We start from the raw sequence: 15,301 nt of genomic DNA, 5'->3' as shown, positions 1-15,301 counted from the left end.
TAAAAACTCTTTATTTTTCACTTCTTCTTATAAGACATATACAAATAGAAAGTATTGTAATGGTTCCAAAATATTTCCTCTTTCAAAATCATGGTGGTTCTCTAATCCTATTTGGTCGAAAATATTTATCAAAATGCGTGAATTGATAATTGATAGAATCATGTAGCCTTTAAATATGAGAAGCATCTTTGAGATATGAAAGTCTAACTAATGCAATACATGATAGTAGTTTCCCTTTCTGTATGAATTTGAGAGGAAACTGGCTCTACATTTGCGTTTCACATGGGGGAGGGGGATCATCAATCCATTATAATAACTACGATGCTTGACGCCGGCGTCCTGGCATAGAGGTAGCGAGTCTTCCCCGTCATCTGGGGTTCCTGGGTTCGAGTCCCGGTTTGGGCATGGTTGTTCTTCTGTTGTTCTATCTGTGAGATGTGTGTGAGAAAGTCGTACTCTTGGCCCTAGCTGGCGCAACTAAACAAACAAGAGGCTCTTCCCCACCGGCTTAAAATCACTCTATTCGTAACAGCGGGCTTGTCGATGGCAAGTGCCATAAGAAACAACAACAACAACGATGATTAATTGAATTCAACGGTTAAAGTTAATTTTGGTAATACCCTTTGTGTAGAGGCATATCCTCTAGCAATCTGTTTCAGAGAAAAGTTTGTTATTAAAATGAACATTTATTGAAAAGTTTTTGAACAAAAATGATTAAAAGCAGCGGATTCTTTTTCCACAGATTCATATTCGCGAATCTTTCTATATGTAAGGAATTCAACATCAAACAGGCAAAAAGAGTTATATGATCCTGCTTCGGCTGAAAGAAAATTCCAATAGTTAAAAGTTAATTTATTTTCAAGTAATTTAAAATCATTGAAGTTTAAGAAGGAATTTTATGAAATAATCTCTTACAACCAATCGAAACTATTGCATACAAATTATTTAAGCAATAAATTATTAAATTATTCATAGCTTATTGAAAAAAAAAGGAAGCAAGGTAGAAGCCAATATAGTGAACACTTTCTTTTATTACTTTGATCCTTTATTAGACTTTTTCTCAGGTAATTTTTCCAAGGCTTGCAATCTCAATATTGTATTAAAATTGCTACTCTAAGAATAGATTTTTTTTATCTTATAGTATCATTATTTTTTACTAATAAATGGTAATGTTAACAAAATTCGAAATTTCCATTTTAATTTATCATGGCACCATTTTTCATTTGCAAATTTTCAATCGATATAAAAAATTGGGAAGAATACGAAAAAAATAAATAAAGCAACTCATTTTTAACGAATTCCATTCAATTAATTAATTAAAAACAACAATCATTTAATTGAAGTTTCTATGTTGAATATATTTTTTGAAAATCCAATTACAAGTCAAGAACGAGAAGAATAAATATATATATATATTTTTTAATTTTTCAGAATGCACACACAAAAAAAGCAAACCCTGACTGATAAAATTCTAAATAACAAACGATTAATACAAATACAAATAACTACGGATTGCAATGTTGATTCATTTAAAAAAGAAAATTTGATGGATAATTCTTTCATAAATTATAAAATTTCCCCAAAATATAAAATTTTGCAATACTTTTGTTTTCATACGACAATACACAAAATTCTTAATGATAATCCTTTCTTCATATTCTAAAATTTAAAACTCATATTTTTGTTCTTTCGTCAGGAACAAATGCGGTGTCATAAAAACCTTACATAACGACATCGTGAGAACTTCAAAAGGAGAATCCTGTTTCTTCAGGCGACGCTAACAATTGAACAATGCCGCCCAGTGAAAGAGCAATATATCTTTTTTTCTGCAGTGCTCTTTCGTGAACATCAAAACACTTTTCACCAACGAATAGAAATCTAGGATTTGCGTCTCGTAAACATATCCCGAATTGAAAATACGTCTCCGGCTTTTGTTTTCTACCGCATTTTACACCCAGTGAACTTGTTCCTGCATCACGTTAGAGAAATAAACTGTTTTTGCCGGATTTGAGAATTGTTGTCGTGCGCCTGCGTCGGCTAATTTTGTGGGTTTTTGAAATTTTGAAAGTTCAGTGACGTGAGAGAGGGGTGAAAATAAAACACCTGCTCTTCGAGCATCATTTCTCTTTCGAAACAAACACGGTCAAGGTGGTCCATTTGCATATTCTCTCCTTGTAAGTAATGCTTTTCTTATGATGTAAATTTATTGGCTTTATTTTTTACTATCATTCCATAAAATATGATAGTGAAAAGCTGTATTTATTTTATATTCTACTTATTCTATAAGGAATATATTTTCTCACTAAATTTTTAAATTCTTTAAAAATGGTTTTATTTTTTTAAACATTGCTCCAAATGGCATCTTAGAAATTTAGCATTTGGGGAATTAATTTTAAAGCTTTCTATAATTTTCATTTTTTAAAAAAACTCTTTACCTAGTATGAATTTGAGGGAGGCTGCTATATTTGGATACAATTAAGTATAATTTAATGTTCAGTAATACAGAAGCAATTTTAATTAAAAAATATAAGGAAATTTTATATTTTTATAATCTATTCTTAAATTTGTAAGAAATGCTTTTTAAAGTAGGAAAATATTAATTTTTACAACTGTGTCATATGTCTGTTTAAAGAAATTAGTCCCCCCAAACTGGATCAATTTTTAAAGACAAGTAAAACAAAAAGCAATTTTTACTATCATATTCACATTAACGTGCAATGTATGAATTCATGCCGAGCATTTAAAGCACTATATTACTTCATCCTCTTGATGAAAATCTCTTACAAAAACTGTGCATCCCTAATTTTTGGTTTTTTCTATAAAACATTTTAACTCTTTAATAATCTTTTTTTATTTTATTTATTTATTTTTTGCTTTGGTTTGTTGCATTCCATTTTATGAAATTATTAAATGCAATGCTGAGGTCCTGAGATATTGAATCATTAGGTTACATTATTCAAGTCCAATTCAGACAATTATCTACGATCTAATCTGAGCAATATTTAAACAACAACAGCAAATAAAATTTCATCTAACCTTAACTTTAAATCATTTAAATAAAATTATTGTTCCAAATTGTTGCCAATTCTAAGAATATAATGATTTATTTTGCTACTTATTTAACAACGCATGTTTTAGTCTTTTATTAAAATATTTAATTCATGATATCTAAGCGTAGATACTTGTTTATTAACTACAAACCACATAGCAAAAAGATAATTTCGCAAACCATATTTACATCATTGCAACATATGAAGCCTATTATTATTTAATATTATTAATAATAGTCGAATAGTAAGGTCGAATAGGTTTAGTAAATTTAAGTAATTGTTTAATCTTAGCGGCTGTTCAAAATCAGCAATTCTCACCAACTCTAGCCGCTGAAATTTTACGTATCATTTTTAGTTAAATATTATCTTGCTTTCTAAATTTTAGTTTCAATAACTCGCTTTTTCGTATTCATCCACCGATCTATTCTTTTGACTTAACTCATTCTTAAATCCCCACAGTGTCTGAGAAGTATAGGTGGATAGCATTCATTAAATGCAATAAATTTATTTATGTAAATACTGTTCAAGGTGATTAATGTAATATTTCATTAATTTAATTCTGTATATTTTCTGGCTGTTATTTACAGTCTTACAATATAAATTTTTGTACATAAAAAATGCTTTTATAATATTCATAAAACATTTAAACTTTATTAAACTGTTTATTTTTCCATTAATAACAGAAAAAATGTTTTGGCGAAAACGTTTTATTATTTGACGTTTATTATTATCATAATTCGTTTTTTGTTGATTGAAAATTTTGTCTCTGAAGGTTTGATTGAAGGTTTTGTTCCGACCTCTGTCTGCTCTTTCGTTCCCTTTCTTTTTTTCTTTGCAAGGCTTCATCGGGAGAAAGTTTAGGACGCCCCATTTATGATTTATTCATTGCTTACGCGATTTCGACCTTCAAACTCTCCTAACCAAAACTATGTCATGTTCTTTTTCCGTTCTCGTTTATGTTTTTCGGCTCCTAATAATGTAAGAGATGTAAATGTCGTATAGTTCGATACAGCACATCGAGAAGAGTGTATCATTACCAGTCATAAAGATAGTTTTTGCAAAAACGAGGTCGAAAACCTCGTTCGAAAATTCAAATTTTTGCAACTTTGAGCGCTCGTATCTCGCGAATCACTCGAAGTAGCAACGTGAAACTCATACATTTCGGCGAGTACTATCCAACAATACGAGCAAATGCAATGTAATTCGAATTTGTAAATTTCGAGACCCGATCTCGGACCCTATCAAGACACGAGTTTCGGTAAAAATGCATTCAACTCTATTCATTGAGACGAGTGTTTGACTCATCTCTACGTTGCATAGAAGTCGAGATATAATAACTTCCGGTCTGACCGGAAGTTGACGTCATCGACATCCTGAGACGCATAGGAATTTATGGTATCGATCTGACATTGATTTGACCAATATTAAGCAAAATCCATACTGCGCATGCGCAATGGATCCAAAATTTGGGGGGCTTACAGGACCCCCGGGTTTTAGTTCTAAGTGGAAAACTCCATGTCTCTAACATATATAGTTTACGAGATAAAACGAAAACCATCTGTGCATGCGCAGTAGATGACTCCATGGGGGATCTTCTATAGCCCCGTAGGATTACTATGGTGAAAACCCCACGTCTCTAATCTATGTAGTTTACGAGATATAACGAAAACCATTTGCACATGCGCAGTAGATGACTCCATGGAGGATCTTCTATAGCCCTGTAGGATTACTATGGTGAAAACCCCATGTCTCTAACAGCAAGTCAACCTTTTAAAAACGCACTTGTTTTTAAAGAAGTATACATAATAATAACGCATTACTGGTAAAAGCAGGTGAAGTAGATGAAGATGAATATTGCCATTTATGTTTTATTCATTGCCTATGCGATTTCGTGCTTCAATTATCCGATGCCTTCAATTATTCAAAACACCGTAACGAAAACAACATCATGTTCTCACATGATAAAAATAAATGCTTCATACATCGATAAAGCATTTTTTATAAAATTTGAATTTTGCTTCTCCATTCATACTTCAGAAAAAAAGAATAGATTTTATATTTTCATAAAAAAACATTTAAATGCGATTTTACAGTTTTATGTACTTTTTCACAAATTTTAAATTTTGGTTGAATCTTTTTTTGTCGAAAATCTCATGAATAAAATTCTTAAGCCAGTATTTTATTTAAAAGGATGTAAACAATCTTTAATAAGTTTTGCTTCAAAGCATCTTGTTGAATAAGTTTGGAAATACGGCTTATATTTTTAAATCTAAGACCAAGTAGTTTGTTCCTTAAATTATCTCCGATATGACGCATTTATAAATGTGTGTGTGTGTGTGTGTGTGTGTGTGTGTATCACTCGGAAGTCATAATTTCTACAAGAGAGAGAGTAAGATGATGAAATAACATTTATTTACATCGCAATATAAGAGCAAAGTAACAGGAATTTCCCCCTCAGTGATTTTGGCATGAGATAGGGAATTCTTTGCCACACGTCGGTTTAGGCAAGGGAATCTTAGGTACCTGTCTAAAAAAAAAACATATGCAAGTGTTAAAGATTTTTAATCACTCTATTTCTGGCGTGGAAACGACGAAATCAGTAATTTTGTGAAGCACGTGTTAGATGTAATTAAATAACAAAGTAGGAATTGGATCAGGGAACAAAGGAACATTTTAGAATAAATTAACATGGGCTAAATGAAGATGAGAATTAGGAAATCAATTAAGAATTAAAATATCATTACACACACACGCGCGCATATATAACAAAACACATTTTGGGCTTTTAACATGCATTTTGTTTTGTCCTATAAATATATTTTAAGATGTTTCATGCAAAAAAAAAAAATAAATAAAGAGCATTTTATAACATTTTTTATAAGAATTACCAGCCAAAAAATTCATCGGATTGTAATTTGAAACTAAGTTGGTCCGTTTATTAAATCACATGTTCTTTAAGGCGGATTGTCTCGAACGCCAATGACTATGTAATGAAGACACAATTAAATACATATTATTTCGTTCCGATAATAACTTTACATTGTCTTCGCAAATATTACTTTGCATTACATTATTACATTGCATTGCATATATTTAAATACTTCGGAAAGGGTATATAGCATTGCGTACATTAAAAAAGATTCCAAAAAACAGTAAAAAGAGGGATTGGGCCAGATGAGGTGATGGATGTAAGGGCAGCCTGGCCGCATTATTTTATGAGGAAGCACATCATGTATCCAGTGATGCATTTATCATAAGGGAAATCCTCCCGATCTCTGTCACGTGACGTATATTCGAAAGGTAGAAGGGTTTTGGTGCGTGAGACCAAAAAGGAAAACATTGTTTTCCAAACTTTTCAATTATTTATGTTCTAGATATGAAGCATGAAACTATTATAGAAAGCAAAATACCTTTCTAAAATGTTTAATGTTTAAGAAATAAAGGAATTAATTCCAACTTTATTTTATTCATTAATTCGTTCCATTTTGCTCCGAAATCGTTCTAAAGGGAAGTTACAAATAACATAGAAGCAAAAATATGTTCCATCTTATGTCGAAAATATGCTACATGAAATCCATGTTATATCAGTATAAAGTTGTAGGAAATCCGTATGTATTGATAATGTTATAGAGATTAATCAAAACCGCATTATACGAAGTTAAAACAAAATATTAAATATTAAGAGAAACCCAGAAATAATATAGACCAGGTAAATGCGTTCCATTTCATATCGAAATATATGTTTTTGATGCGATATTATGTTATACAGATATCATGTAATAAGAACATGCTGTATATTACACATTAAATAGCTTGCACTTTATATAAGCAGCATGTTATATGAAAATGTGTTATGAGAAATTTGAAAATAAGTGTTAAGAAAAAGTCAAAAATAATAAAGAACAGGCAAGTATATTCTGTGTTGCTCCATAAACGATATTTAAAATGCCTGTTATATCAATAATATGTTATAGGTGTTCCGACATATTAATAACGCATTAGAAGATTTCCACGTCACATTAGTGCCGTTTTATATGAGTTCGATGTTATACCGAAACTATTTTAGGAAAGGTATAGAAATAATTAAAGTCAAAATATGGGTATTTTTTGTCATTGAAAAATTGCGCTATGGGGTAAAATGTCAAGCAAGAGCAAAATACTATTTTATTTCTTAAGTTTTCGTGCAATGCAAGTTAGTTGCTAATCTCTCTTTGGTTTCAAGGCTTAAATTTCATGCTCTAGAAATAAAATTAATAAAAATTCAAAACTTAGTATGTAATACTAAATTACGCAAATCGCATTAATTAATTTCTTTTATTAGAACAATTTCTTTTATTAATTTTCTTTATTTATTTCTTCATTATATTTTATTTATTTATTTCTTCGTTATAATTTTTCTTTTATTTATTTCTTCCTTCCGGTTAATTTCTTTTATAAGAAATGAAGTTAATTTGCACTTTTATTACACCTAATGGAAACATAGGAATAGTCCAATACAAAATTTATATACTTTCTTTTACATGGTTAATACATCATTTGTTGTAGTCGGGATACAAGATATTTTAATTTTAAATATTAAAAGTAATTGCACTATTTTTTCAGATCATTGTATGAAAATCGGCATTTTTTGGCATATTATATAAGTACCATACTATTAAATATACTTACTAAACAGGATAGAATTTATTGCCTCTTATTATACAGTTATAATTAGTATTACTTATATAAGCGAAATGACTGTGTATGACAAGTGTGAATGATATACGACTAATTTGTGAATTAATGCACTATAACAACCACATTTCCAGAATAGAGCTCTGAATGAAGATTGCATCAGACTTTGTCCTGTATTACATCGTTTTATCAGTCTGCTGTACGAAGACGAATTCTCCCTATCTCTATTAAAGATAAAGTTTCGTAAGTTACTCGGCATGGCGTAGAAAAAATAATTTTATTCACATCTCACTTCATTTCGTAAAATTGACTTCTTTCTTTTTTTTCTTGAAACTGATCATTTCAAGCAATAGCTGTCTCTAATTCACCGTCTGTTAATTGATATCACACAAATATCCTAAATAAAAAGTAAAATGTGTAACTACAAAGACTGCTTACACGACTTAGTTAAGGTACTTGCTACCTCTGGCATCTGGCATACTCAACACGTTTTGCTACCTTTGGCATCTGACATACTCAACACTGTGTTTTTGTGGCTCGAGAAGTTTAAAAGTGGTCGAACAAGTGTAACGCATGAAGAGGGAACAAGACGGCCATCAACCTCCACTACAGATGACACCATTCAGCAAGCTTGAGAGATGGTTCTGGTGAATCACTATCGATGAGATAGCATCTGCTTTGAACATCAGTCATGGCTCTAGCATTTGTGCATTGGAAAGAAGGGAGATTACGTAGAAAAATGATGTCCCTAGTATAACCCTAACTTCATGTTAATAAACTGTAGAATGAAAAGTGTAGATAATTTTTGACTTGATTACGTATTACGGTATGAGCTTGAAGACCATATGAAAGAACTGACGTAAGAAATACTTTATTAATGGGGATTTAAGGATTCCATTTACAATCCATCGTATATGAGGGTCTAGTGTACGTTAAATCTAACATCATGGATGAAATGTCCTCTTGTTGGTGTGGTGTGGAAGCATGGATGAGAGGTGCAAGAGCAGGTTTCATCCTTCCTCTCTGAATAGGGTTCACAATTGTCGAGCCAGTCCCAGAAAAGACCTCGTATTATTTCCAAATAGGATATTAATAGGTATCATTAGATAAAATTATTCTACCTTTAATAAATATAGCAAAACCTGAGCATAAACCAATTATTTCTCTTATGCCTAGGTCACTGATATCGGCATGAAATGACATGATTCCTTCCACACACCCTTCTGTAAAATTCCAGATTAATGTATATAGGAGAAAGACTTTTGAAGAATGTTTGATCAAGGTTCGAACATGTACTGAAAACCGACTTATCACTTCAACAGCAATTACTTCCTCTTCATTAAAATTTAAAATGAATGTGAGTGCATGTATGTCTTTGTGTGTATTAGTGATCTAGAGGCAGATCGTTTAATCTTGGACTATCCCACTTGGCAAATAAATTATTTGGGGGTGGGAAGAGTCCCTCGTGGAGATTTTTTTTGGGTACCTTAATTAGAATTATAGTTAATTAAGAATAAAGTAAATTCATTTTTGGAGCTTTCAGCAATAATGTTTAAGAACTTTACAATGTAAAAATTATTTTTCCATCATCTCAAAATTTATATATATATATATATATTTGCTGCATAATTTTTTCCAGTTTTTAATTATATTTTTTGAAGAATTATTTTAAGCACATTTTACAACAATATATAAACCGTTTTTGTTGTTGCTACTATTAATTCATCCTGAATTTTTCTGTCATGATCAAGACATGAAGATTTGTTCTAACTTTTTCTTACTGAGAAGGTTTCTATTTAAAGGATACTTTTGATATTTTTTGGAACTTTTAATGCATTTATAATCAAGGCTTACCTCGAAATGAAGTGAAATGATGAAAAAGTTTTAAAGTGTGTCAGTTTCCAAATATTATTGCCCTTTTCTGTGATGTAATTGCAAGTATAAAGATGTAGACAGAAAATTTTAAGAATGTTTAGCAAAGTGAATAGAATGTTGTAAGGCTTCTAAATTAATATCAATTATATATCTATTAAAACTAGAAACTTAATATCATTTTTCTGAAGAAGTCAATAAAATGGCGTTACGAAACATACTTAATTAAAAATTTCAGCAAATAATAATCCCCTCAAAAGAAGTAGTTGCGTACGGTAACTGGTATTTTATATTATATCTAACAAGTGATGATGAAATAATTTAAGTCAGCAAAATAATAAGTACTTCTCTTTTCAGGTGCATACTAAAATGCTGCCTATCTTCTTCCTTGCTTCATTCTTTCTTTTGGGATGGGTGAACTCCCAGGACTGTCCTTACGATAGGTTGAGTACGCAGCACACGTTCTGCCGGAAGCCCAACCCCTCCTGTGATATTCATCATTCTGGTGTTAGTAGAAAGCATATCGAGGAGATTCTAAAGTTCCATAACTTGTACAGAAGTGGAATTGCACTGGGAAAAGAGACCAGGGCTAGAGGCGGAACGCTACCACAAGCTTCGGACATGTTGCAAATGGTGAGAAATATAAATGTACATTTTTATGATTTTACTCTAATATTATGAATATGTATCTAATACTAGAGAATATTCTTATCGAGTAACCAATTTCTGAGACAAGTCATTCACGAGCGTTTCACACCAGGCAGGTCCGTTTACATCCAGTTTACATATGCTCCACATCAATCAATACTCATGTCATGTCACGATAAATAATATTTTTTGCCTAATACTCACAATAGCAAATCAAGCCATTAAGGCCTAATTGTAAATTGGCATTCAGTAAAATGCATGTAATATGCTTTCTTCTTTCTTTTTTTCTTCTTCTTCTTCTTTTTTTATTATTATTAATTAGCACCAAGCCCACACAGATTAGCTTTTGAGCTTAAACTCAAAATTCCATAGTAAAAATAGCTTTTTTTTTTCTTTGGCTATAAGAGTTGTCTGGCCAACTCTTAAAATTTATCGCTTGATTTTAGAAATGGCCTGTCAGTATTCCTCATAAGAAATGTATTGGTCTATATAATTCAGAGTTCAAATTTCCGAAATAGGCAAAAATTGTCATAGGAAATTATTTTTGCTAAGAGCACGAGTATAAAAAAAAAGGGAAGAAAAAGTAGTTTTCGTTCAAAAACGCAAAATAATTATAAAAGTAATCAATCATGAAAACTAAAGAAAAAATAAATAAAATTCACCATTTATTGAATTTATTTTATTTTTTTACATAATTATTTTATTATTAAAAAACTTTTTACTGTAAATTAACATCAGAATGCTTTGGTTTTAATGCCGTCGTATTTGGTTGGCAGATTAAAATTTCTTTCCACCCTGGCGAATGTCTGAAAATATGAATTCCTGCCTTCTTTGTGCTGTTTGTCAGGACACTGACAGGCTGTCTCCCATTTTCAGGACATAAATCAGGGGTTTTATGCCGCCTGTCTAAGGATAAGTGATGTGTTTTTGAGGACTGCTTTAAATCTTAGTAAATCGTTCACCAACTATTTCGACGTTTTCTAGCGTAAAAAATAAAATGGCTTAATAAATACTATAAAAAAATGCCTCCTATATTTTAGTTGTATGGAATATATTATTAATTAAAGTTTTTAGAAGTCAAATGTGTTTGGAATATTTGAGCGTTTAAGTAACAAAAAAAATTATTCTTATTTGTACAGAGCTGTTTCCTCTTAATAAAGAGTCATATCAATCTCTACTAATAACAAAAATGAGTGTGTATGTGTTCGCGATTCAGGGACTAGACGACTTGACAATGAAATACCAGATATTGCACATAACTTTGAATTTGGGAATGTACAAAGCAGAACAAAGTATTTTTCATTTTTTCAAAATTTAATCAAAATGCTGATAAATTTAAAATTAAATGAAATGTTTGTACTTTTACACCATTTTGTGTGTGTATATATAACACAAAATGGCGCGTCTTTCCCTTGATCTGGGCCTTCTGGGTTCGAGTCCCGGTTCGGGCATGGTTTTTCTTCATCTGTTCTATGTGTGAATGTGTCCCTCTGTATAAAAGGGATGTGCAAGCGAATATGATGCGGGGGTAGCTAAGACGTACTCTTGGCCCTAGTTGGCGCTACTAAAAACAACAGACGCACCCTCGGCTTAAAATCGCTAACTTCGTCAGCAAGCTTGTTAATGGCAAGTGCCATTAGAAACAACAGCTATCTCTATTTTTTTAAAAAAATGTCTTTTTAAGGATATTAATTTAATTCTCGTGTAGTTCCCTTAAAGTATGGCTTTTTTTTTAATTTTCTAAATTTTAGTTATTTATTTATTTTGCAAAAAATCTCAAAAATAGATTTCTTTGTTGAAATAAAAGTTAATCCATTTTTATAGTTTCGCTAAATATCTAATTGCATGATTTCCTTCTATTGTCAGAATCTAAAGAAAAAAAAAAGAATGATTCTGCGCAATATTTATGTTGTTTACAACAGGAGTAAGAAAGAGTAGTTGAAGATCCACAAACATTTTAAGATAAAGAATTGGGCAGTTACATTTTTAGTAGAACTTTGACACCATGGAACTTATATCAATCATATGAACAATGAACAGAGCAGGTGTAAGGTTATTAAAATACCGCAACTTTCATTATCACATTTTGATGCTTAAAAATATTTTCATTCAATTTATGAACATTAAGGTATACTTAAGAAATGTCCTTGAAAATAAACATAACAAATATTCTCAGTGGAACATTTAATCACCAAAGACAATTAGTTATGAAATAAACCTTAGGTTTTGAAACCATATAATTCTGAAACACTAGTTAAAATATTCAAAACTATTCAGAAGAAGAAGAAGATATACTAATTTCTTTTATTTCCATTGTTTTATTTTTTTACGTGAGTCACAGATGTATCCCAGACGTAAGTAAAATGCAAGAAGTAGTTTATTCCATCAAAAGTCACTGCGTTGGCTGAGATGTCCTGTCGACTTACTTTATTTAGGTGACCGTTAAAGTCACCAAATATTAATTCTTTTCAATTACTTCCTCCGCTGTTACGTTAATGCATTACGATTGTATCAATAATACATAGACATTGAATAAGTTCTAGAAAGGTACTAACAACGTTTTTAAGAACATAAACAATGAATAGCATGCATTAACTACTCTGGAGAAGTTTAGTGACTACAATAGATGTCTTACGCAACAAAACGAAGACTAAGAGAGTTTTGGTTATTATTTAAAAAAAATCCGTATTTTTTTTAATGAAACATTGTTTATTTGCATAATTATAGCACATTTTAAAAGATACTGATATATTCTATTTGATTATTTTGTAATTACTCAGCATTTATGTTACGGTCTAACGCTTTCCTGAAGTATTAAGCCCTAATGAATAAACATCTTGAAAGTATCAAAATAGCAAATATTTTAATAACTTTATGCAAATAATCTTCTTAAATATTCAAAATTTTGTAAAATAAAAAAGAATGGAAAGAAGGAGCGAGTACAGCAGTTATAACACATAGCATATCAAATTTATACACCTGACTTGTTGATTATTGAGTCAGTATTTTGCTACAACCATGGACGGACGGACAGAATATCTTACTTTCAGCGAATTTTATGTAAAGTTTAATACATATCTACAGATTTGGCCCTCGGATATCACATAACAAATGAAATTTCAATTTTCTAATTCGTTCCGTTATTGAGAGAGCTTATTTCTGTACACTCAGACAGTCAAACATTCAGATCCAAAGACATAAAATGCTTTTTAGACATAAATGGAAGATCCAAAATATGGAGATTCATCGATTTCGAGATCGGAATTTTGCCATCTCACAATACTCTTTATTTGCATAACTTCATATACAAGGAACCCTTTCAAATAAAGCTATCAAGATATCGACGTTTTCTGTTCCGGAATAAAAACGAAGGCCAATGCGTTTCGAAATGTGTCAATGCTTTCTTCTCTTCAACGGACTATTGTTGCCATATCTGTATTACGATCTGCAAATTCTTGACGAAACGACTTTACTTCAATAAATGTCTTACCTCTATTTCTTTTGAAACCATCTTTGATAAAACGTAAAATTTATGCAGCGTTTCTGAATGAAAAAAGATATAAAAATGCATCTCTTGACAATAATTGTATTTTGTGAGAAGATGTAGACGTGTCACTCCATATTATGTGTTATTTTTTATTTGTGAATAATAAAAATATATATCACTCGAAGCATAGCTGAGAAAAGCTGTAATTTACAGCATTTATTGCTTTGGAAATTTACATAATACAATTGATATAATTTTCCTAGAAAAAGTTGTTCGGGATTGAAACCATTCACGCATAATTTTTTTTTGAGTAAACACTTCTTTTGTAAAAAATATTATTACTTGCAAAATCATTTTATCGTCTGCTTTTAGTTAAAATTTCAATAACAATAGAACCAAATATTTAAAAAAAAAAAAACGCCGCTAGCTAATATTCTTTGTAAGTTATTAATATTTATTATATTAGCATAACAAATTTTCCTCAGCAATGTTGAAATATAAGAAAATGTTCTGCGTTTAATCGATTGCCTTAAAATTCAATTTAAACACATTTCTATCACTAATTTAAGAGCAATAAAAGCTTGCTTGAATTAGATGTATAAAGAGCCTTAGTGTCTAGATTTGAAATAGCTAGTAGCAGAGGGAAGAATAGAAGTAAACCGCTGGTGCGTCAGTTGAGTTGAAAAAGGGTTGCTTATATGCGCTTAAATTAAACAATTCTTTAGATGCATTTTAAATTTCGGAAGAAGCTACGGAGGTTTAAGTTGCAAAGTTCATTTAGTAGTAAAGTAAGAAAAGGCGTATTTTCCATTGGGCATAGCTAATTTGTTCTTTGATTGTAGGTTTTTCACGAGTTTTGAGTTGATTAAAAAATAATTTTGAAAGTTCTTTGATGAAATCATCGAGCTGTGCATTTTAAGACCTCTGGTAAAATATCATTTCGAATAAACTACAAAGCATTGGTAATGATACGAAGTATTTTATTTTGCAAAACTTGAATTTCGTTTTTGTTGATTTAGAAGCAAGTCCCGAAATGTGAGCAGTATATGTGAGGATAGGTCTTAAAAATTCTTTGTATAACAACATTTTATTTTTTAGTGAAGGGGGTGGGGGTGAACGTCTGCCAGTGAGTGGAATAATAAGGTGAACTTTATCCCAAAACTTCTTTTTACAATTGCTGATATGGCTTTTAAAAGTCAGTATATTGTCTAGGATCAATCCAAAGTATATCACTTCTTTTTACCAAGCCAGATTATCTTCAAAGAATATGAGTGTAGATAGAGGATTATTAGTTGGCCTTTCCCGAACATGATGAGCATTGGTCATTTCGTATTTAAGAAAATAAATCACTTCTGCGCCACTTCTGATTTGAATGTTCAGGAGGCAATAAAAATACTATCAGAAGATGAATTAAAACAAAGAAGAAATTTTAAAAAATAACTTAAAATAGTTCAAAGCATAAAAAAGACAAAGCAATTTCTAATTAATTTATAGTTTGGAATGTTGACAGTAATATTTCTCAGATCTGGTAGAATAAAAATGCATAATGTAATTGAATTTGGCCCACTTG

General features: G+C 30.8%; 1 protein-coding gene across 1 annotated transcript in view; it reads left to right on the top strand.

The window, feature by feature from the left end:
* The first annotated feature begins 1,913 nt into the window (after nucleotides 1-1,913).
* Nucleotides 1,914-15,301, top strand: part of LOC129969101 (CRISP/Allergen/PR-1-like) — a 43,127-nt gene continuing 29,739 nt past the window's right edge. The window contains exons 1-2 of the mRNA XM_056083514.1: nucleotides 1,914-2,174; nucleotides 9,954-10,229. Of these exons, the coding sequence (XP_055939489.1) occupies nucleotides 9,966-10,229 (264 nt within the window). The 5' untranslated portion in view covers nucleotides 1,914-2,174; nucleotides 9,954-9,965. The remainder of the gene's footprint in view (nucleotides 2,175-9,953; nucleotides 10,230-15,301) is intronic.

This window comes from Argiope bruennichi, chromosome 1 (genome assembly GCF_947563725.1).
Source record: "Argiope bruennichi chromosome 1, qqArgBrue1.1, whole genome shotgun sequence".
In the NCBI taxonomy this organism is placed as follows: domain Eukaryota; kingdom Metazoa; phylum Arthropoda; class Arachnida; order Araneae; family Araneidae; genus Argiope; species Argiope bruennichi.
Note: the sequence above shows the minus strand (reverse complement) of the source record. Positions and strands in the feature narration are given on the sequence as shown.